At 37.0% G+C, this 24,035-nt stretch overlaps 1 protein-coding gene across 3 annotated transcripts in view; it reads right to left on the bottom strand.

The window, feature by feature from the left end:
- Positions 1 to 24,035, bottom strand: part of CSPP1 (centrosome and spindle pole associated protein 1) — a 101,100-nt gene that overhangs the window by 75,438 nt on the left and 1,627 nt on the right. For all 3 annotated transcript variants that reach the window (XM_054590228.1, XM_054590229.1, XM_054590230.1), the window contains exons 2-3: positions 15,679 to 15,787; positions 13,766 to 13,865 (exon numbers count right to left, since the gene is read on the bottom strand). In XM_054590228.1, the coding sequence (XP_054446203.1) occupies positions 13,766 to 13,865; positions 15,679 to 15,777 (199 nt within the window). In that variant the 5' untranslated portion in view covers positions 15,778 to 15,787. The remainder of the gene's footprint in view (positions 1 to 13,765; positions 13,866 to 15,678; positions 15,788 to 24,035) is intronic.

The following is a 24,035-nucleotide window of genomic DNA, read 5'->3' as shown; positions in this document are numbered from 1 at the left end:
TGGACAAAGACAATGGGGAAGGTGGGGGTTAGGATTAGGTAGGGCAGGAGGGAGTAATGGGGGGAAAATGGGGACAGCTGTAATTGAACAATTAAAAAAATGAAATAAAATGTTTCAATAGGTAATATATCCATATATTGGAAAATAAAACTCCCACCCATGAACCCCAGCCACCCAGCTCTCCCCTCCCAGAACAATCAACATTACTGTTTCTCCTGACTCCTTCCAGAGACTTTATGCATCTGTAAACAGATACTTTATATTATCATGTGCATGTGCACATGTGTATTTCATATTTACTTCCCCCCCCCTTTAGATAATGGTTCTGCACTGTTTGACATCTTGCTTTCTCAAAAACAGCAAAATTAAAGCAAAGAAAAGCTTTACTTCTTCAGTTAATTCTACTGAAATTTCTATAAAAATACCTACAACAATTTTAATGTCTGTTTTCAGTCTGAAAATTAGTAACGTGATTTTTAACCAATAAGAATATACTTGCTATAACATGCTTGAGAAAAACTGGGACCATACATGGTTCAGATTGAAGTTTCCAAAAACTTTCAAAGTTAAGCCACCAATTCTGATTTCACGTAAATGGATATTCACTTTTACTATGCAAAAATATACATAATATAAAATTTACCACTTTAAATATTTTAAGCATACAAATTCAGTGTCATTAAGTTAAAATGTTGTGCAACCATCACCACTATCTTTTTCTCATTTTATTCTTAAAGTTTTTATGCTATTACAGTTGTTCCAATTTTTCCCCCTTATGTTCCTTATCCTCAGTATCCTCCACTCCCTCCAGCGATCGTCACTCCTTTGTTCATGTCCATGGGTCATGCATATAAGTTCTTTGCCAACTCCATTTCCTAGAGATGCTCTTAACATTCCCCTGCCTATTCTGTAACTACCAACTTGTATTTATTAATCCCTTTACCTTTTCTCCCATTATCCCAGAGCCCCGTCCCCACTGACTACCATCCTCATGTTCCCCCTACCTATGTTTCTGTTCTGCTTATTTGCTCAGTTTGTTTTTTATATTCAATTGTTGATAATTATATATTTATTGCCATTTTAATGTTCATAGTTTTGATCTTTTTCTTAAATAAATCCCTTTAACATTTCATATAATAATGGTTTGGCAATGAACTCCTGTAGTTTTGTGGGTTTTTTGCTTTTGTTTTTTTTTCTTTTGTTTGTTTGTTTGTTTTGTCTGGGAAGCTCTTTCTTCCTTTTGATTCTAAATAATAGCTTTGCTGGTAGACTAATCTAGGTTGTAGGTCCTTGCTTTTCATCATTTTGAATACTTCTTGCCAATCCCTTCTAGTCTGCAAAGTTTCTTTTGAGAAATAAGCTGACAGTCTAATGGGAACTCCTTTGTAAGTAAGTATCTGCTTTTCTCTTGCTGCTTTTAGATTCTCTCTTTATCTTTAAACTTTGGCATTTTTATTATCATGTATCTTGGTGTGGTCCTCTTTGCATCTATCCTCTTTGGGAGTCTCTGCACTTCTTGGACTTGTATGTCTATTTCCTTCACCAAATTAGGGAAGTTTTATTTTATTATTTTTTCAAATAGGTTTCCAATTTCTTGTTCTTTCTCTTCTCCTTCTGGCACCCCTACGATGTGAATGTTGGAATGCTTGAAGTTGTCCCAGAGGCTGCTCACACTATCCTCATTTTTTTGGATTCTTTTTTTCTTCTTGCTGTTCTGATTAGATGTCTTATGCTTCCTTATATCCCAAATCACTGATTTGATTCTCGGCTTCATCCACTTTGCTGTTGATTTCCTGTAAACTGTTCTTTATGTCAATCAGTGTCTCCTTCATTTCTGATTGGATCATTTTTATGCTGTTGAAGTACCCACTGTGTTCCTTGAGCATCCTTACAACCAGTGTTTTCAACTCTGCACCTGATAGATTGCTTATTTCCATTTTGTTTAGTTCTTTTTCTGGAGTTCTGTTCTGTTCTTTCATTTGGGCCACATTTATTTGTCTCCTTACTTTGGCAGCCTCCCTATGTTTGTTTCTATGTATTAGGTAGACCTGCTTTGACTCCATGTAGCATACCATAATGTAGTAGGTGCCCTGTAGGATAGTGGCACAGCCTCCCCTATCCCCCAAGCTGAATATTTGAGGTGCACCCTCCATGTGGGCCAAGTACTCCCACCTCTTATAGTTGAGTCTTGACTGCTGTCAGCCAGTCAATGGGAGGGATTTACCCAGGCCAGGCAGCTGGTAGGACTGGCAGTGACCACTGGCCACCAATCACCTCCCTCAGTAGCTTTTGGAGTCAGTTGGGTGTTGGTGCTCCAGCGTGGTCTGTTATTGTCCACTGGGTACACAGGCTCTGGGGTTTCCCAGGTGTTACAAGCCAGAGTCAGCTACCACCTGTTATGTCTGGTGCCACTTGGCTTAAGCTATAAATGTCTGCCAACCTGCAGATGGCTGCTGCTGGTGCCAGGCCTGGGACCACTGAGAGAGAGGGACAGGAGCTGGGCTCAGCTGATGCTTGTTTGAGCAGCTTTAGGAAGGTCTGAAGCCTGCTGCTAGCCCAGCCCAGCCATTCATATGGAAAAGCTACTGCTACCAGCTTGGGTGGGCCCATACTTTGGATGGGGCAGAGCCTTAGGTAATCATCAGGGCGGGGCTAATCATCTGAGCCAGGTTGATGAAGTCTCAGATATGGTGTGGCCACATTGGGCTCTGAGGGGACAGGGAGGGGAGAGGGCTCAGAAAAGGAACAATGGCCACTGTCTGCAGTTCTGTCCTGGAGGAAGCTGTGCCCAAGCTCTTGCCAGACACTTCAGTGCCCCCCCAACCTCTATATGCCACTGGTGCCCTTCAAAGTGCTGCCCTGGTGCTGGAGCCTAGTAGGAGTGAGTCTGAGTAAGTCCATGTGCAGGGCCCTCCAAAAGGAGATGCCTTAGAATCCTGCAATTTCTTCTGCCAACCCAACCTCACCCCCACCGATTTTACAGCCAGAAGTTATGGGGACTTACCTTCCTTGCAATGAAACCCTGGGCTGAGTGGTCTGGTGTGCGACTGAGATCCCCTTGTTCCCAAGATATCCCTTCAATTTAAATCCACTACATGTGGGTGCGGGACCAGCCAATTCCACGTCTCAGCATCTCCACCCCTCCTACCCATCTGGATGAATGAGGTTTCTTTAATTCTTTAGTTGTCAGAGTTCCATACAGCTCAGTTTTCTGATGGTACTGAGTGATAGCTGTTCTGTAGTTCAGCTGTAATTTTGCTATGGTTGTGCTAGAAGACAGGACCCATTTACCTCCATCTTGACTGGACATCACCTCACCAATATTCATTTCTAAATTTTTTCATCATCTCCCCCAAAAAAACTCTGTAAAAGGATAATTTCTTAAGAAAAACTTCAATTTTCAGCAGTGTTTCCTTACAGAGAGTTCAAAAATAAAATTACATTTTGGGTGATGACATTAGTGATGTTTGCACAACTCATCAATACACTCAAAACCACTAAACTGTGTAAATTTAAATGTGTAAACTTTATGCCATTTGATAGATACCTCAATAAAACTGTTATAATCGCATTATGTACTTTTCAAATATTTTAAATAGCAATATACTATGTCAGGAAGCACAGATAACAGGTTTTTGATTTCTGAAGCCCCTCTACCTTTTTTAGGCCTATTATATAATATTAAATATTAAAAATTATCTCATCTAAACAAAATAAAAATTTTCCTTGGAGAGTCAGCTACAACCAACATAGATAAAGTAACCGAGTGCAATTTATGAACTGATAAGGGTATCACCATTTTTTTTTTTTTTGCCTTATTCTTCACTATGTAGCTAAATGATGGGTGTTTATCATGAATGTGTCATATCACTGCTTTATTACATCATTGAAATATTTCAGGGCAAAAAGATCAAAGTAGTATAAATGTAAATGAATGTCCATTGATTTTTCTGCAATACTAAGTTCCACTTCCCACTACAGACATTCTGGAATTCTTTTTATAGACATTTCCACTCCCCTCCCACCTCTTTCACTCCTGTTGAATGAGGGTGTAACAGAGGGTTCCTAAGAACACCTCTCACTCAGACTCCCAGCTCTCTTTCCAAAAGAGTCTAAAGCATTCCATATGCTTGGAATTTTCACTCAGAAAGGCATTCTTTCCTCACAAAGGAATCTAATCTTTTTTTTAAAGATACAAAATTTAATCTTAAAGAGAGAACATTTTAATTCTTACATTGAGAATGAAGTACCACAAAAGAAACTATAAAATCCACTAAAACCTAGTCCATGCTTTAACCAATTTGCTAATGCCTGGCACACAACTTGTACCCCAGAAATATTCACTGAATAAAGGTGTGAATGAGTATATGAATGAATGTCTAAATATGAGGAAGGAATGAGAGAAAGAAGAACACACTATTCTTAGTACCTCATTTTTGCTTTTAGTCAGACTGGGTAGAGACAGGAAACATAACTTGTAACCAGTTCCCTATGTCTAGTTACACAGTCACAAAGGATGCTCTATTGTGTCTAAGAGAAGAAAAAAAAAACATGCAGCAATGATGATGCCTCCCAACATGCTCAGCTTTCCTCTCAGGGAACAAGTAAGTTACAGCTTTCTGAAAGGTCATGTGTTTAAGGTAGCCTTTACTACTGTTTTTCAATTTTGCTTGGTGGACTTGTAAGAAAGAATTTTTTTAAATATGATTCATTTTCATTTATAAATAACTATTTATACTAAGTTTACTTTTATTTATCAAGAGTATCTGCTTTTTACCATTGAGTCAAATAATATTTATAATAATTGTCTTTAAAAAAACAAAAATATGTATGTCTTCTGAATTACTTAAAATTTTATTAATTTAAGGTTTAGCCAACAGAAAATACTAGCTTTTTAATTCTTACTTTTGTCATCCAGTACCAAAATTTTATGGCATTAAAGCTGGCTCATAGAAATAAAATTAAGAAATGTGTGGAAAAATTTAAATATCCTGTTCACTTAAAGCTATGCATTAATAACAATAGCATCTCAGTGGACTTAATGAGCTAAGAAATATGGTGAGACTTACTTATTCAGAGCAGCCGTCTTCTGACGGTTCTCCTAGCAAGTAAGGCATTAGTGTCATCTTGGAGTCATTTGAAGTAATGTCACTTCACGAAGTACAAACACAAATGACTCAAGATACTCGACATTATGCTTCAGAATGACATTAGAAATATTTGGTTTCTACAGTGGTTGTGAGTTAAACAAAATATTTAAAACTAAAGTATACAATCCTTTAAAAATTGATATACCTTCTAACACAGCACCCATAATAAACACTTTATAAAACAAATTATCATAGAACATTTAGTTTCCTCTTTTCATTATTGTATTTCCCATGAGAAACCACTATGTAAAAATAAAGGACAAATTATAAGAAATAATACTAGGTCTTTCCATAGCAGGTGACTTATCAAAAGATGCAACTACATTAATTGAGTAGAACATTGTAACCAAACTTCAACTAGACCAGTATCATTACAAATCACCCACCTGTACAAACTGAACAATAAAAGGTAGCATGTCTGAGATTTAGCTTATAATAAGAGAAAACCTAAGAGTACATATGCTAAAAAAAATTATAAAAAAGTATAACTAAAATTAGTTAAAAATCAACAATTTCTTTTTGTCTATTTTCAAAAGTCTGTATATTAACTTTTCAGCTCAGTATAAATTCAAGAGCTTCTCTGCAACTTAAAATTCTGCAACTGCTTCCTTTCTGAGATTATTTCTAAATTACAATAATGTAATTTTTTTCTTCTTTGTAATTCTTTCTTTTCCAAATTTCCATAATTTAAAATGAATGTTTAAAAATCCTATCAAATAATTTCTAATAACAAGAGTAAAATCCCTTTATCTTACTTTAGTAATCCATAATCTTTTTGCTTGCAAATTTCCAAAATAATGACTTCACAGCATGAGAGATCAAATAAATCCAGTGCATTTTGGAGTGTCAAATGCTGATCAATGGCATTTTGATATAATAGTGAGAGAGACTGCCCAGAAATGATGAGTACAAACACGTAGAGACTACAGACACTGAAAAAAATCCCTTAAGTACTCAAAGTTTAGAGGGAGAGTGCTATAAAGGAACCAGAAACGACTGAAAAGGAGTGCTGGGAGTCCTCAAAAACCACTCCCTGGTTTGATGATTTGCTAGAAAAACTCACAGGATGCAGACGTCATTATTCTCACAGTTATGCTTTATTAGTGAAAGTATACAAAGCAAAATGAGTCAAGGGAAAAGGCACATGGGCAAAGCCCACAGGGAACCTAGTACAAACTTCCAAGAGTCCTTCCCCAGAGGAATCATCAAGGACGTGCTAAATTCCTCCAGCAACAAGTTAAACAATCCATGTGAAACCAGGGAAGCTCATTACAGACTCAGTGTCCTAGGCTTTTATTGGGAGGTAGTCACATAGACACCTTTTGCCTAGCTCTACCAACACTCCCCAAAAGGAAAGCACCTGTTCTGCATAAATCCCATGGTTCATACAAACTGTTTAGGCACAATGAACTACTCTTATCACTTAGGGAAAGTTTTATATCACTACACAAAACTGTTTACTAGCTAGGTTCCAGACACTAGCCAAGGCCACAGTTTAGGCACAATGCACTCCTCTTATAATTTAGTAAGAAAACCGTTACTAGCCAGGTTCCAGACACTAGCCTGCCTCGTAGGCAGGCCTTTCTAAGGACAAGTGATAAGAAGTGATAAGTCTTTGCCCAAAGGCACAGCATCTAGGCCAGAAACAAAGAAGCTAATAATTCCAATACAACATAGTTAAGTGCTATTCCACATTTTCCATAACCTACTGCAAGGACTAATCAATTTGGTACACAATAAAGATGCATTCTTTTCACCTAAGGATAAGCTGGGTTATAGTAATAGTTTAATGGCAAGCTAGGCTGATTTCTTTTAATCCTTACCTGAGGATATATTTATTGGTTTTAGAGAGAGAGGAAGGGAAAAGGAAGAGAGAAGGAGGAGAGAGAAAGAAACATCAATGTGAGATAGAAACACCAATCGGCCACCTCCTATATGTGTTCCAACTGGGGACTGAACCTGTAGCAACCCAGGTACGTGCCCTAACTGGGGATCAAACCCCCAACCCTTTGGTGCACAGGATGATGCTCCAACCAACTGAGCCACCCAGCCAAGGCCAGGCTAGGCTGATTTTTAACCCTAATTTTATAATCCTTTTTGGAATAAAATAGGGTTTTCATTGTTTACATTATTTCTGAGTTGCAAAAATTCTCTCTCCATGTTTTATTCCCGTGTTACCATTTTTTCCTTCTGTATTTCCCCCATTCAATCTTCTCTGCCACAATCAGAAAGTACAAAGACACTTTTTTCTTGCATCTGTAGTGGAAATCCTTAGCAGCAGAGAATAACTGTTCGAGGTCTGACAATAGAGGCATTGTTACTTTTTAATCTCCAGAGGTCACGGTCATGTCCCTATACTATTAATCACAAAAGAAGTATCTTCAAATGCAGAACAGGATCTATGCTACCATGTAAAGAAATAGAAGAGAGAGTTGTATGCATACGTGCACAGTGTAATCATGAAATTATATACAAAAAAAAAAAGTGTTTTAACAATAGACTGACAGGATTGGGAGAGTGTGAGGTAATAGAAAAAATATATATATAGGTCTCTTCCCCTGTTCTTGGCACAGAATACTTAAAACCCTTGTAATTTCCTAAGTGATAAGAACACTGGGAGCATCTCTTGTTCTAATATTTGTCTTTGTCCCCATTCTTGACACAGGGCTCCTAAAACCCTAATGAATTTCTACGTGATAAAAGCATTAGCCCAGTCAAGATGGTAAAGCAGGTAAACACTAGGCTCACCTCCTCCCATGACAGCATCAAAATTAAAACAAAATTATAGAGCCCTAACCAGGTAAGTCAGTCGGTTGGAAAATCATCCTATACACCAAAGTTTGCAGGTTTGATGCCCAGTCAGGGCACATACCTAGGTTAGGGGTTCATTCTCCAGTCAGGATGCATACAAGAGACAACCAATTGATTCTTGATGTCTCTTGATGTCTGTCTGTCTGTCTCTCTTTCTCTCTCTCTCTCTCTCTCAAATCAACATATCCTTGGGTGAGGATTTTTAAAAATCCTAAATTATAGAAAACAAAAGAAATCATCATTGAGAACCACCTGAAGACTGGCTGGACATAATTCACATAACTAATGATATAAAGCAGCAGCCACACAATGAGACTAGTAGACAAGCAGAAACGCAGAATGGACAGGCCCACAGTGTGACAATTAAGAATCAGAGGAAGTAGCTCAGCTGCAGAGGTACACCCTGAAGAAGAGTGAGGGGGCCCCAGCCTAACACGGGTTCTCCAGCCCAGGGTCAAACAGCCAAGGAGTCCCTGTAACATCTGGCTGTGAAAACCAGCATAGTTTGTGTCCAAGTGAGTTCAATGGCTTTTGGAGTCCCAGGTGTTCCTCCTGACAGGCCCGTGCTCAAGCTCACTCTGGGCCCCAGTGCTGGGGGCAGCAGGTCAAAAAGTACCAGGGACACAGGAGAGAAACTAAACTGATAGGCTTTAGGGCAAGGGATGACAGGCAGAAGTCAGTGCAGCTGTCTGGGGCAGAAGCACTGGCAGGTGTCATTGATCCTTTGTTGAACCTTCCCCTCACCCATCTGGAAGGCACAGGAAGGCTCCAAATATGAGCTCTCCCATAACACGGCTAACACCGTTCACCCTGCCCTGGTGATTCCCTGAGATCCTTCCCCTACCCAAATAGCACACCTGGTCTAAGCGGCTTCCAGTGGCTTTTCACACAAGTGCCATGCCTTGGATCATGCTGTGGACTTCCCTAAAATCTCTCAGAAGTCCACAATCTCTAATAAGTAGTTGCTGGCCTTGGTGTGCCATGTACCTCTTATTAAGTGGTCCCAACCCTGGCACTAGTGACAACCTGTCTCAACTTACATTGTAACTCCCTTCAGATGGTCCCAGCATAGCATACGGTGCAACCAATGATAACGTGGAACACAGCTTCCACTTAGCAGCCACAAGCCCAGGAAAAGTGGTGACTGGCCTCAGCTCACATCATGGTGCCCACTAAATGGACGTGACTCTGACACTAGTGGCAGGCGACCTGAGTTCGCAGCATGGCCTCTCCCAAGTGTATCCAAGCTCAGAACCGGTGACAACCAACAGCCAATCACTTTGTAGCTCCCACCAGTGGCCAAAAACCAGGCACAAACAGCAGTGGACCTTGGCCTGCACCAGAGCTCCTCCTAAGAGATTCCAGAACCAACTAACCTGATGGCTGACTTCAGATCACAGCAGAGCACCACCGAAATAGCTCTACAAACATACCCAAAGGGTGGAGTCAGCTGGCGCCAGGGCCCTGCTAAGCAACTCCTGACCCATGGAGTCAGCCCCTGACAACAGCTTGTCTGTTGTAGGCACAGCCAGCTCACAGCCAGTTAATGTGAGGGTCAATCTTATACAGTGACATGTCAACAGCAATCAAGTCTCAGCTACAACAAAGCGCACACACAAGCTACACAAGGGACACTCTTGGAACACCCGCTCAGTGAACAGGGAGACTGTGCCTAGGACAGAGCCCTAAAATATATACAGTAGTCATTATCTGTAAATCAGATTTTAAACTCTCAATCATTTGTGAATGTAATAATCAAAGAATAATTCTTTGTTTAATAGTTTGTTTTACTGCATTTTTTTCCATTACCATTTATCCCCTTATACCATCTTCCACCTCTACCCATCCCCCTGCCCCTCTGCCGTCACCACACTGCTGTCCATGTCCATGAGTCCTTTTTCTTTTTTGCTCAATCCCTCCACCCCCAATTCCTCCTTCAGAGCTGTCAGCCTCTGCTCTACCTATGAGTCTGTCTCTATTTTGCTTGTTAGTTCAGTTTGTTCATTTAAGTCCACATATGAGTGAAACCGTATGGTATTTGTCTCTGACTGGTTCATTTCATTTAGCATAATGTTCTCCAGGTCCACCCATGCTGTTGCAAAGGGTAAAGTTTTCTTCTTCCTTATTGCTGAGTAGTATTCCATTGTATAAATGTCCCATGGTTGTTTTATCCACTCATCTACTGACAGACACTTAGGCTGCTTCCAAATCCTGGCTATTGTAAATAACACTGCAATGAGCATAGGGGTGCATATATTCTTTCAAATTGGTGTTTTGGGTTTCTTTAGATAAATTCCCAGAAGTGGAATTGCTGGATTATAAGGCAATTCCAGTACTTAGTATTTAGTATTTAGTAGAAAGCAGTGGCTGCACCAGTCTGCATTGCCACCAACAGTACAGAAGGGTCCCCCTTTCACCACATCCTCACCAGCACTTGTCATTTGTTGATTTATTGATAGCCATTCCAACAGGTGTGAAGTGATGTTTCATTGTGGTTTTAATTTGTATTTCTCTGATGATTAGTAACATTGAGCATCTTTTCACATGTCTATTAGCCACCTGTATGTCCTCTATGGGGAAGTGTCTATTCAGGCCCTTTGCCTATATTTTAACTGGACTGTTTGTTTATTTTCGGTGTCCCGTTTTATAAGTTCTTTATAAATTTTGGATATTAACCCCTTAATCAGATGTATATTGGTGAATATGTTCTCACAATCTGGTTTGTCCTTTCATTTTGTTGATGGTTTCCTTTGCTATACAAAATCTTTTTAGTTTGATATAGTCCTATTTCCCTATTTTTTTTCTTTTGTTTCCCTTGCCTAAGGAGCTATATCAGAAGAAATACAGTTATGAGCAATGTCTGAAATGTTACTGCCTATGTTTTCTTCTAGGATTTTTATGGTTTCAAGTCTAACATTTAAGTCTTTAATCCATTTTGAATTTATTCTTTGTGTGGCATAAGGTGGTCTAGTTTCAGTTTTCTGCATGTATCTGTCCAATTTCTGAACCCTAATAAATCTGTCCACTTACTGAATAAACTACCTTTAGTCATTTTATATTTTGGCCTCCTCTGTAAAATATTGACCATAAAGGTATGGGTTTATTTCTGGGCTCTCTATTCTGTTCCATTGATCTGTGCCTGTTTTTATGCCAGTATCAGGCTGTTTTCATCACTACGGACTTATAGTATAGTTTGATATTAGATAGTGTGATTCCTCCAACTGTTTTTCTTCCTCAAGTTCCTCTTCTCAAGACCAAGGATGTGGAGAAAAGGGAAGCTTAGTGCACTGTTGGTGGGAATGCAGACTGGTGCAACCATTTTGGAGTTTTCTCACAAAATTAAAAATGAAACAGCCTTTGACCCAGAAATTCCACTTCTGGGAATATATACAAAGAACCCCAAAACACCAATTCAGAAGAATATATGCACCTCCATGATCACAGCAGCGTTATTTACAATAACCAAGATTTGGAAACAGCCTAAGTGTCTATCAGTAGATGAGTAGATTAAAAAAAAGCTGTGGTACATTTACCCAATGCAATACTATGCAGCAGTAAAAAAAGGAGAAATTCTTACTGTTTGCGACAGCATGTATGGAACTATTATGCTAAGTGAAATAAGCCAGGCAATGAAAGACAAATACCACGTGACCTCACTTATAACTAGAATCTAAGGAATAAAATAAACTAATGAGCAAAATAGAATCAGAGGCACAGAAACAAGGAACAAATTGATAAGTGTAAGAGGGGAGAGGGGAGGGCAGGATTGGCTGAAAGAAGGTGAAGGGAATAGACAGAGAGCATATATGTATGACCAATGGGCATGAATAGCAATATAGGGATTAACTGTGAGGTGGGGAGGCTGGGGTAGGGGGCAAAAGGGGAAAAATTGGAACAATTGTAATAGCATAAACAATAAAAAATTTTTTTAAGAAATAACATTAGTTCTTAGGTTATAAGTTCAAAAAATAATTAAAACATGTAAAAGAGGTCAGCAAATTAATGTCTACTGTCCACCAATTAAGTGCAGTCATTTTTTCATATGTACTCAATTTGCCACAATAACCTTTTAAGTTAGATACCAATTCTTAAGATAAGGAAACAAGCCCTGGCCCATGAGTCTCAGCTGGTTGGAGCATCATCTAGTAACCAAAGGGCTGTGGTCTGATTCCCAGACCAAGTGCATAGGGAGGCAACCAGTCAACATTTCTCTCTCACATCCATGTTTCTCTTCCTCCCCTTCTTCTTTCCCTTCCTCTCCCTTGCTCTCTAAGAGCCATAAAAAAATAAATAAATAAATAAGTCCTCAGGTAAGAATAAAAAATTTTTTTTTAAATAGGGAAACAAATGACTTAAATAACTTGTGCCAGGTCACAAAACAACCTGTAACCCCAGAAATTCAAAGGAATTTTGTCTGACAGTAGTACTTGAGAGAATCTACCATTATTGTCTGGGAATAATCAGATTTTTGACTCATAAGAATTTAGGGCTAAAAGATCATCCAAATTCTTTATGTTACAGATAAAGAAGTTGAACCCTGGCTGGGTTACTCAGTTGGTTAAAGTGTCATCCCATACACCAAAAGGTTGCAGGTTCCTGGTCAGGCCATATACCTAGGGTATGGTTCAATCCCCAATCAGGGTGTATACTGGAGACAACCAATCGACATCTCTCTCTCACATTAATGTTTCTCTCTCTCTCTCTTTTCCTCTTTCCCATCCTCTCTCTCTAAAAAGCAATGAAAAAATGTCCTCAGCTGAGGGTTAAAGAAAAAAGTGTATCTTGCATATTATTGATGATGACCAAAACTTTTTCACATAAAGGAAGTAAAATAAATGAGTTCATGTAGTTAAAGCATTGTTCTTATGTGGACTATTTTTCATGGCCACAGGTATACACCTAAATTGTTAGATGCTTTGCTTTTGAGTATAATGGGATGTTGGCCCAGAGGCTGAATAGTTAGTGGGCTCTTTATCCCTACTAGAAAAACAACTCAAAGTGAATGCCATATGTCTAGTAGTGGATATATAGATAACATTGTCAATGCCAACTCTCTTATAAATTATTGTCTTGTATACAGCTTTAGTGAACTTAAGTATTTTATATATTTTGGTTAAGTTCCTTAATCTCTAAGGCTCTCAACTAACTTTCTTTTTTTTAAACCTCACCTGAGGATATCAAAACTGCAACTTTTCGTTGCAGGATGATGCTCCAACAAACTGAGTCACACCAGCCAGGGCAAGATACACTTTTAAAATATATTTTCTTTTTTAAAAAATGTACACCTACCAACAAGCCAAAATGTGGTCAAAAGTTTCCAAGTTCTGTCATACCAAACCATAATCAAAGAATTAGTATAGCTGCAGTATTAACTTCTTTAGAATTCCAATATAGTCATTAATCATTAAAAAGATCTTTTACCAAACAGCATTTTGTATCCATTAAGCATATTTCTTTGATCATTAAATAAAAGTCAGTCCACCATTTTTATTCAACAATTAACACACTTTCTCTCTCTCATGCACACACACAAACTCTATTCAACTTTTTCAATTAATTTTTAACTAGTTATACTTACTGCTATAATTTTCACAAATCATAAGAAAGGCAATAACATTTTAAAAGGTACAAGGGTCTCAGTATGTGTTATATTCCAAATGCAGTCCATCTGTCACATATCAGATTTCAGAAAGGAAAGAGTTACCAGGATTCTAAAAACACTTTTTTTTCTAACAAGACAAAGCTCTTTCAAGATAGCCTACCAGGGATACTTTAAAATCAATTTAGCACACCTAATGACATACCTAAGGAATCCCTGGTCTGTTGACTGTTTGGTGGTATGTTTTCCTTAGCCATGGAGATTAATATTTTACTGTTTTCAGAAAGTTTCTCTGATGCTTTTCCCTGAAAGAGATATAATAGTTACAAAAGCAGAAGGAAAAAAACTTACAAAATAAAAAATTCATCTTGGTACTTTAAACAACTTAACAAAATTACATGGTATATCATAAAAGATATTTAAGTATAAGGCTTGGGGAATTAACCAAAGCACTTAATACTATAATAAATGTTCTATTATTTAGCTCATTCACTTATCAACAGTTACTGAGTTCCTTCAGGGCACTGTCCCAGACATTGGAAATACCTGAGTAAAAAAATTACAGTAATCTGTGCCATCATGGAGCTTACAAACTCCTCTGGAGACAAACAAAAACTGTAACACATAATTATGCTATGTAATATGTAGGGAGTGATAGGGAGGGACTACAGGAAAAAATAGAGCAGGGTATGGAGGCCCAAAAATGATGGGGGATGTACTACAAGGCCTCACTGAGCAGGTGATACGTGAACTAACACTTACAGATTATTATTTATGTACTATTTAATATTATAAATTATAATAAATCTGTATTTAAACACTGTAAGCCAGTCCTAAGTACTGGAGAGTGGTTAAGAGAATAGACTGTGGATCTGGACACATGAAGGTTCAGATCCTGAATCCACCACTGTGTGTACCTGGACAAGTTACTTAACCCCTTTCAGCCTCACTTTTCTGATCTGGAAAAAAAAATTCCATCTACTTCACAGGGACATTACCATTAAATGAGATAATACGTGCGCAGTCTTTTGCACAATTCCTCGTACATGGCCGATATTATGGCAGAAAGACAACCTAGCATGGTGGTCAAGAGAACAAGCACCAGATTCACATTACCAGGGATCAAGGCCTCATTCTGCTAACTATCATTTTAGTCACATTACTTACCTTCTCCATGCCACAGTTTACTCATTTGTAAAATGATAATAAAAACAATACTTACATCACAAATTTATGTGAAATATCAATGCACTCTTGTAAGACTTTGCCTCATCCATGTTTTGCACACAATAAATGTTAACTATGTAAGGTCCTATATGATTATTAGGGTATACATATTATTTGTTATCTCAACCAAGATACCTTTGTCCAGGACAAATGCTAAACCAGATGAGACACTGGGACATCAGGGACACCAGGACCGTCTTGGACAAACCAGTACGTGTGGTTACACTCCTTACAATGGACCATATGGCACAAATTAATCTACATCCTCTACCATATTACATATACTGAGCCCATGAAAAAAGTGCCACATCTGTCCAGATTGGTGCTGTACTGACAGCACCTAGCAGAGTCTTAATAAGTATTTGCTAAAATTTGTTGAATCACTTTAAAAAAAAAATAGGAAAGTTTAAGAAAGCTTTTTCAGAACTGCTTTCAGAAACATTTTAACAAATTTCTATTCTGAAAAGTATAAAATATAACAAGATATTCTAACAAATTCATTTTTGTAGACTTCAAAAAATGTTAAAAACAATGATTCATTAATATATTGAACTTTTCCACATAGAATAAAATTTGCTTTTATACCTATTCTGCTTATATTCTGAAAGTTCCTTGTACTAGAGGTAGTCTAATTATTTTATGAAGCACATAAAATATTAACTAAAACTCTAGTAAGAGATAGGAGAAACTGTGAGATATAAAACACCACAAACAAAAAACTGCATTCAAATCACTGAAACCTTGTCCCAGGTCAGGCTCTCACAACGTATAGCCAACTACAGTATGAAAGCGAAGAGTCTGACTCAGAGCAGAGGGTGCTTGCATTTACACCGGGGTAATCTTCGGAAACAATTTTAACGAAACATGTTGGAAGAAAATCATTAACTTTACCTTCATTTCCATGTAAGGTGGATCACTTTCCAATTCTGCTTTGTCTTTGGCCAATTTGGCTTTGCACTCTTCAATAAATTTATCCAAATTATCAGCCATTGTGCAGATACTTAAAAACAACAAAAGGAAACAAACAAAAAAAAAAAAAAAACTACTGCAATGAGCACAGCTACAACTGTATCAGAATATTTTTAGGCTAATTATTAACATGCAAGCTTAGTCTACATTTAGCATTCAATCTCATTTATCAAACTGAGAACTTCAAACAAGACTAACTGAAATATGCCTGCCTCCTTTCTCTCACTAATCCCCCAAAACACCTACAATATACTTTAAAATATCTGAATATAAATAAAAAAGAAAACAGCCACTACTACCATTCCAACCACATATACATCCAAAACTCTGAACCTTAAGTCAAAATACTTTTTTTTAAGTTTTTTATATAACTATTTGGAGGTAATTTTGAACTTACATAAAAGTTGCAACACTAAGAATGGCACAAAGAACTGTATACTTCTTGTCTACTGTTAAGATTTTGCATCACTTGTTATTTCTCGCATTCATACAAGTTCTCTCTTTACACACACAATTTTTTTCTAAAATTATTCAGAGGGTAAATAACACATATCATGGCACTTAGTCCCTAAATGTTTCAATGTATATTAAGATTAGGTTATTCTGGCCCTGGCCAGGTGGCTCAGTTGGCTGGAGCATCATCCCACGCACCAAACTGTTGTGGGTTTGATCCCTGGTAGGGGCACACACCTAGGTTTCAAGTTCAATCCTGGTTGGGGCGCATACAGGAGGCAACTAATCAATGTTTCTCTCTCTCTCATTCTACTCCCCCCAACCCCTTTCCTCTCTAAAATCAATAATGTATCCTCAAATGAGGATAACAAATTTTTTTTAAAAAATGAAGTCATTCTCTTACATAACCTCAATGCAATTATCAACTTTAGTCACGCTAATTTTTTTAAACTATTGCCCATGTTCCCGTATTGTCATCTGACCTTATAGAGTCCTTTACAACATATTTTTCTCTCTCCAGCTCAGATCCATTCTAAGTTAGGTATTGAATTTCATTGTTACCGCTCTTTAGCCTTCTTTAATTTGAAACATTTCCATACTTTCCTTTGTCTTCTATAACATTGATATTTTTTAATACAGCCTACCCAACAGTCCTCATCTGAGGTTTGCCTGATGTTTCTTCATAATTAAATTCAGGTTATGCATTCTCAGAAGAAATACTTATTAGATGGTGATATATCCTTTTCAAAGTGTCAGCAATTAGTGATACATGATGTCCATGTGCCCTTTATTAATGATGTTATTTTTGATCACTTGGTGAAGACATTGTCTGATTTCTGCACTACCTTTTTCTTATAATAAGCAGTCTAAAGAAGATACTTCCAGACCATGAAAATACCCTGCTCCTAATCAAAATGTCTGAGATTTAAGCATCAATTGGTGATTCTTAATTGATTCAATCTCTAATTCTAGATGGCTGCAAAATGCTGATTTCCCAATTCCACCACTCCCTGAACTTATTTACCCACTGGCACTTATTTTATTCTAAAAGCCCTTCCTTCATCTGCATTTATTTATTAGCTTATTATCAGTATAGACTCATGAATTCATATTTTTTCATTAAGCCCTGGAATTATTTTAAACCATAAGCTGTTGTTTTATGAAGAAAAAGTTATATACCAAAAAATTCACCCATTAGAGTGAACAGTTCTGTAAGTTGGTAGTAAATCGATAGAGTTATGCAATTATCACCACAATCACTCTTTCTAATGCTTCCATTAACCCAAAAAGCCTTCTCATGACTTTTTGCATCCAGTCCTCACTCTCACCCCCAACTCAGGCAACTGTCGATCTGTTTTCTGTTTCTATAGTTTTGTCTAATCTAGAAATTTCATATAAGTAAATCATACAATATGTAGTCTTTTGTGTCTGGCATCTTTCACTTAACCATAATATTCTTTTTTAAATTTTTATTTCTTGATTTTAGAAAGAGAAAAAGGGAGGGAAGGAGAGAATGGGAGACAGACAGAAAAAGAGAGAAACATCAATTTGTCATTCATTGGTTGATTCTTGCATGTGCCCTGACCAGGTATCAAACCCACAACCTTGGCATATCAGGACAACCTTCTAACCAACTGAGCTACCCAGCCAGGGCCTACCATAATTTTTTTGAGATTCACCCTTACAATTGCATCTATTAATTAGCTGGTGTTTTTTTTTTTTTTATTATTATTGTTAGGTACTTTCCACTGTATGGAAATACCACGTTTTGTTTATTTATTCACCCATTGCTGGACATCTGAGTTATTTCCATTTTTTGCCAATTTATGAATAGTCCTGCTACGGACATTCATGTACAGGTATCTGTGCGGAGATATGGTTTTTTTTAAATTCTCTTCAATACAAACCTAGGAGAGAAACTACTGAGTCCTCTGAAACTCTGTGTTTCACATTTTGAGGAACTGTAAACAGTTCCTCTAAGTGTAAAGTGGCTGTACCATTAACATTCGAACCAGCAGTGTTGCAAAAGTTAACTGGAAATGGGTCACAGACATAAATGTATGAGAGACAAACTATAAAACTTCTCAAGGAAAGCATAGAAAAAATATTTGTGATCTTGGGCCAAGTAAAAATTCCATACACATGGCACAAAAAGCACAAACTGATTAAAAATTGATAAAAAATGAAAGAACCTTTGAACGAGTGTTGCCATTTCTATACATCCTCATCAATGCTTGGTTATTTTCAGTCTTTTTTATCTTAGTCATTCTATTAGGTGTGCAAGAGTACCTCACTGTTTTTAACTTGAATTTTTCTAATGACTATGATGTTCAGCAACTTTTCATGTGCTCATTTGTCATTTCTATGTCCATATATAACTACTGGCAAAAATGTCTTCAAATCTTCTGCCCATTTTTAAAATTAAATTGTTTTTTATTATTGAGCTTTAAGATTTTTTTATGTATCCTGGATAAAAGTCCTTTATCAAGAATGTTTTACAGACATTTTCTCCTTGTCTATGGTTTGTTTTTAAGTTTTCTTAATCATGTCTTCATTTTTCAAGACTTTATTTTTTAGAGCAGTTTTAAATTCACAGCAAAAGTGAGACGGTACAGATTTACCACACATCTCCTGAGCTACTCATGCATAGCCTCCCTCGTTATCAACATCTCCCACAAGAGTGGAACATTTATTTACAATCAATGAACCCACACTGATATATCCAGTTTACATTAGAATTCATTCTTGGCATTATATATTCTATGGATTTGGACATACGAGGTCTGTCTAGAATGTATCCAGCCATGTAATAATGAAAAATAGAAACATTTATTGAAGAAGATACAAGAAACATTGTACATATGACAATGACACCTCAGTCCCCTTCAAAGCAGGCACCTTGGGACCTCACACAGTTCTCCCAATCATCATCAGCTGCCCCATTGTATTTTCCTGAATCTCATCAACAGTCTGAAATCTCTTCCATTTCAAAGGTAATTGTAGTCTTGGGAAAAGCCAGAAGTCGCAGGGTGCCAAATCTGGGCTGCAGGGGGGCTGAGTCACCTGGGTGATTTGATGTTTCACCAAATAACTCTGCACGAGACATGATGCATGAGCGAGCCTATTGTTGTGATGGAGCTGCCAGTCACCAGTTGCCCATAGCTGCAGCCTTCTGAATCATCCAAATACTTTCCACAGAGGGATGTTCAAGCATAGCGTAATATTTTATGCAGATTTGTTGCTCTACTCAAGCATTCTGAATGCAATGACTACACAGTACACATGCTCACTAAACATCATCTACCACTCCCACTGACTAGTACAGTGAAATCATCATTGTTCACACACGCACATTCCAGTCCACTCTCCTTGGCTGCCAGGTTACACTGATGTCATGCAAACCATCCTCATTATATTAACAATGGCCGGACTTTTTCCAGACAGACCTCGTATGCATAACATGTATCCACCACTGTAACATCATAAACATCCTCTGAGCTCCACCTATTCATTCCTCCCTTCCCACCACTGATCTTTCTACTCTCTGCATAGTTTTGCCTTTTCCAGAATATCATATAGTTGTTATTATACAGTATTGGCTTCTTTCACCAACTAGTATGCACTACTAAGGCCTCTCATTGTCTTTTTGTGGCTTGATTGCTCATTTCTTTTTTGGTGCTGAATAATATTCCATTGCCTGAATGTACTAGTTTATCCAGTCCTTCACCTACTGAAAGACATCTTGGTTGCTTCCAGTTTGGTGCAATTATAAATAAAGCTGCTATAAACATCTGTGTGATATTCATAAGAGCAAAAGTTTTTAATTTTTTGAAGTCCAATTTATCCAATTTCATCAAATTTTAACCAATTGTTTTTGGGTCATATGTAAGAAATTTTTGCCTAGATCAAGATCACAAATATTTTCTTCTATGTTTTCTTTTAGAAGTTTCATAGTTTTCTTTCTTACACCTAAGACTATGATCTGTTTTGAGTTAATTTCTGCAAATGGTGTAAAGTAAGGGCCACCAAGATTTTTTTTGCTTATGGATATAAATTTATTCCAGTGTCATTTTTTGGAAAGACTATCCTTTCTTCATTAGACCTAAAACCCACAAAACTCAGTGAAGAACTAGATACATAGCAAGAAAGAAGGTGCCACTGAAAACCAAAATTGTAATGTGGATGGACTCTTGGATAGAAATAAGTCAGAAAAAGCTGAATGGTTTGCAAAAGTTTGATTTATGTATGCTAAGTTGGAGATAGTTGAATGTCCAGCCAATGGTTAGAAATTCAAGACTCAAATTCAAGGCAATCAATATCAGATATGTTTTTTTAAGAGTTAACTATTTCAAAGATATTAGTTGAAGCTGTGATGAGTACAGACAAGGAGAAAAGCAATGAGCCAGAACCAAATGTTGGACAATGTTCCACTGAGGGGGTGAGAAAAGAATTGAAGTAGAAAAAATATAAAGCAGGACTAATTAAAAGAAAGATACAAAGAAAATCAAGACAAAATAATTTGTGGACAATAAAAAAAATGCGAAAAAGAACCAGTCAGCAATATCACAAGCAAGAAAATTTAAAAAAATAAAAAGCATCTACTGAATTTAATGTTTGGGGGATACTAATAATTTGTAAAAAAATGCAGAAAAGCAAACTTTACCCAAAAGAGATATGTGGAAACTTGTATCAGTTAAGTATTACAAAATAAGAACTTCATTCTATTATTTACTTCCAAAAAAACAGTTTTTAAAATATGGCTATAGCAAAACATATTACAAGCAAACAAAAGTTAATATATTTAGCCATTTTTAATTTCCTATTTGTCACAGATTTTTCTAGTAAAAATTCAAAACAGCTAGACAGCGAACAGTTATGCTAAAAAAAAAAAACACACTTAAAATCCCCCAATTTTCCTAAATATTTTATGTCTGATAGAAATAAAAGATGGGATTATGTGTATACACGTTACTTTGCTTAATTTGAGAAATGTCATTAATCTAAAAAAAGTAACAAGCCTCTTTCAGTTCTGAACTAAAGCCTTCACATAATTCTATTAACAATTATTAATATAACATGTTCATTTCTTTGTTTAACCAGACTTTGAAAGATCTCTCCCTTGAATTTATAGATATTTAAATTTCCTTTTACTATAATTTAACATCGATTATAAATTCTAGAATTGATTTTATGCAGTAGTAACCATAGTAATAAAACACATTTTTAAACAATGGTAATGAGTATAATATATGCCCTAAACACGATATTTATCAGATGTTTATGTTTAATCATTTCTAATTTTGTTCTACTCTCTAACCTGATTAGAGATATCTTTACTATTAAACTGAAGAGTCAAAGATACTAATACGCTTTCTCCTGGCAATGCTCTCCAGATAAAGAACACAGGAGCACTATTGTAGTTCAATGAGTTGGATCTATTACTCATTGCATCAAGAGATGAATCCTCGAGGCCCACCATGGGGGACTGGGAATATTTTAATAAGAGGGTGTTAGAAAAGACTTACAGGATTTGGGATTGTGTTAGGAAGTGATAGGTTTTAGGAAGTGAAGCTTTGCTCTGGATTTACGGCTGTGAGGAAGTAAGGGTAATTCTAAGATTAAACATCTTAGTAAAATCTTATCTATAGGGCGAGGCTAAAGCTGTAACTAACTAGTAGAGGCAGCAGTCACTCATATTAGGTGGGAGAGGGGATGTCTGGCACTTTGTGGCTTGGACAACATTCATGTTTTGTCTGTGGACATGATTATGAAGTGGTATTGTTTCTGTCTTGATCCATCAAGGACACAAAGCAGCTTTGGTTTAATGTTGATATTCTGTGCAACTGTTTATCTTCAACAGAAGAACACCAAGTCTAAGCAGGCTTGTCAGGACAGTTCTTAGCAACACCAAGGCCTTGGTGATAGTACAGCCAGCTTCTAACAGTTATGACTACTTTCTCTTTCTTTCTCCTAAAGCATGTGGCAACTTACATAAAACAATTTCAACTACAATATTTAAGAATTATTTAGTGATTCAAAGAAACTGAATTAATTAGTAGAGCCTAAGTACAAAATAGAGTAAGAATATTTATAATTTAAAGATTGTTATAAGATCAGTTGAAAGAAACCTAAACAGGATTCTTTATCTTCCCTCACTCTAAAATGTAAAATGGTAATTTTTTCAAGACACTATCACATTTTCCCCCCAGTAGCTATATATACAGTATGTAGAGGACAAACAGTTTTCAGGAAAACTATTAAACTGAAAGACCTGCATTTGAAACCCAATTCAATCATTGACTGTATGTGACTGACCTCAAATACATTCCTTAGCCTCTCTATCGCTCAGTTTCCTCTTATGCAAAATCTTCTCAATATATCTACTCAATATATCTACTCGAGATTCTTCTGCAAAATCTACTCGATATATCTACTCGGAAATATCTACTCAAGTTGTTTTGAAGAAAAAACAAAATGATGCATATAAAATGTGTTGCACACCTGGCACATAGAAATTAATAAATCACTGCTTTTATTCATTTTTGTTATATTGTCATAGTCTTTGTAAACATCAATACTCGCCTTTATATTTTAAAAGCCTCCAAAGTACACTGGGACATAAATCACCTATAACTGATAGTTTGTTATCAGAATCCAAATCAATATCTTTAATCTTAAACTTAGGCAGTTTACACTTATCATACAGATAAAAATATAAGCAAACCAGAACATGTTCATTCTGCTAAGTTTAAGCAAATCTGAAAAAGAGAGGACCCAGAAGTTATTGAGCATGCCCAATTCCTTTTCCCAGTTTCATCAATCACAAAGAAAAGGAAATACATTGCTCCTATCCTTTTCCCTCCTAAGTAAAGTGTAAATTTCCTCCCCTCTAAAGAAGTATCGAGAATGGAAAATAATGCCCCTCCTAAAAGATGGCCTTAAGGTTCTAGATGCTAGGAGATGAATTGAAACACAGTTCAAACATTAATAAGGTATGATGCTTGCCCTCTGATCTGGACAAGATAATGCTACCTGTCATAGTGCCTCACGGTCTAAACAGATGAGACTTCAGGAATTCAATGTGAAGAACCCATAAAAAATCCAGTGGACATATCAAGTAAATGATTTGAGTATGTCAGGAGTTCAGAGTAGGGCCCAGACTAAAAGAAAAGATGTAGCAGTTTTTTAAATGATCATTTAAACTATAGGAAAAGAGGCTGACCAAAAAACAAGAGCCTAGCATAGGAGAACAGAACGGAGGACAGATTATCAGGGAGTGATAACATATGGATGTGGAGTACGGGGAGGAGGCTGTGAAAGTGCCTCAGAAGAGATGCAGGGATGAGGTGAATCAAGACAATGTTTCTCATTTCCCTCCCCCTCCCACCACCCCCCTCCCCAGACCCAACCAGAGATCTTTCCACCATATGACAGATGCTCAACCTTTTTCTCCTGGAAGATGAGCAATTTACTTCCAAAATTTGGGCATTTTGTTGCTAAGTTGCTAAGAAGTAAACTTAAATGTTGCTGGGGGCAGAGGGAGGTCAGGGATCAGGACACAGAGAGAGTGAATACAAGGTACATCTCATTGTATTGTGCTTAATTTTATTGCACTTCACAGATGGTGCCTTTTTTACAAATTGAAGGCAAGACTCTCCACCTGCAAAAAGATTAGGACTAGCTTTGTTGTGGTGGTTTGGAACTGAACCCACAATTATCTCCAAGGTGCGCCTGTATATAAAAGCACTATTAAGTCTGTTAGCAGCTGTTAATACATCAGTAATGATGACCATGGACAGTAGCATAAATTAGACAGCCTCTAGGGA

This window comes from Pteronotus mesoamericanus, unplaced genomic scaffold, assembly GCF_021234165.1.
Source record: "Pteronotus mesoamericanus isolate MK-2021 breed Mesoamerican mustached bat unplaced genomic scaffold, CSHL_Meso_final scaffold_174, whole genome shotgun sequence".
Taxonomy (NCBI): Eukaryota; Metazoa; Chordata; class Mammalia; order Chiroptera; family Mormoopidae; genus Pteronotus; species Pteronotus mesoamericanus.
The sequence above is the reverse complement of the archived record's forward strand: the minus strand, read 5'-3'. Positions and strand labels throughout refer to the sequence as shown.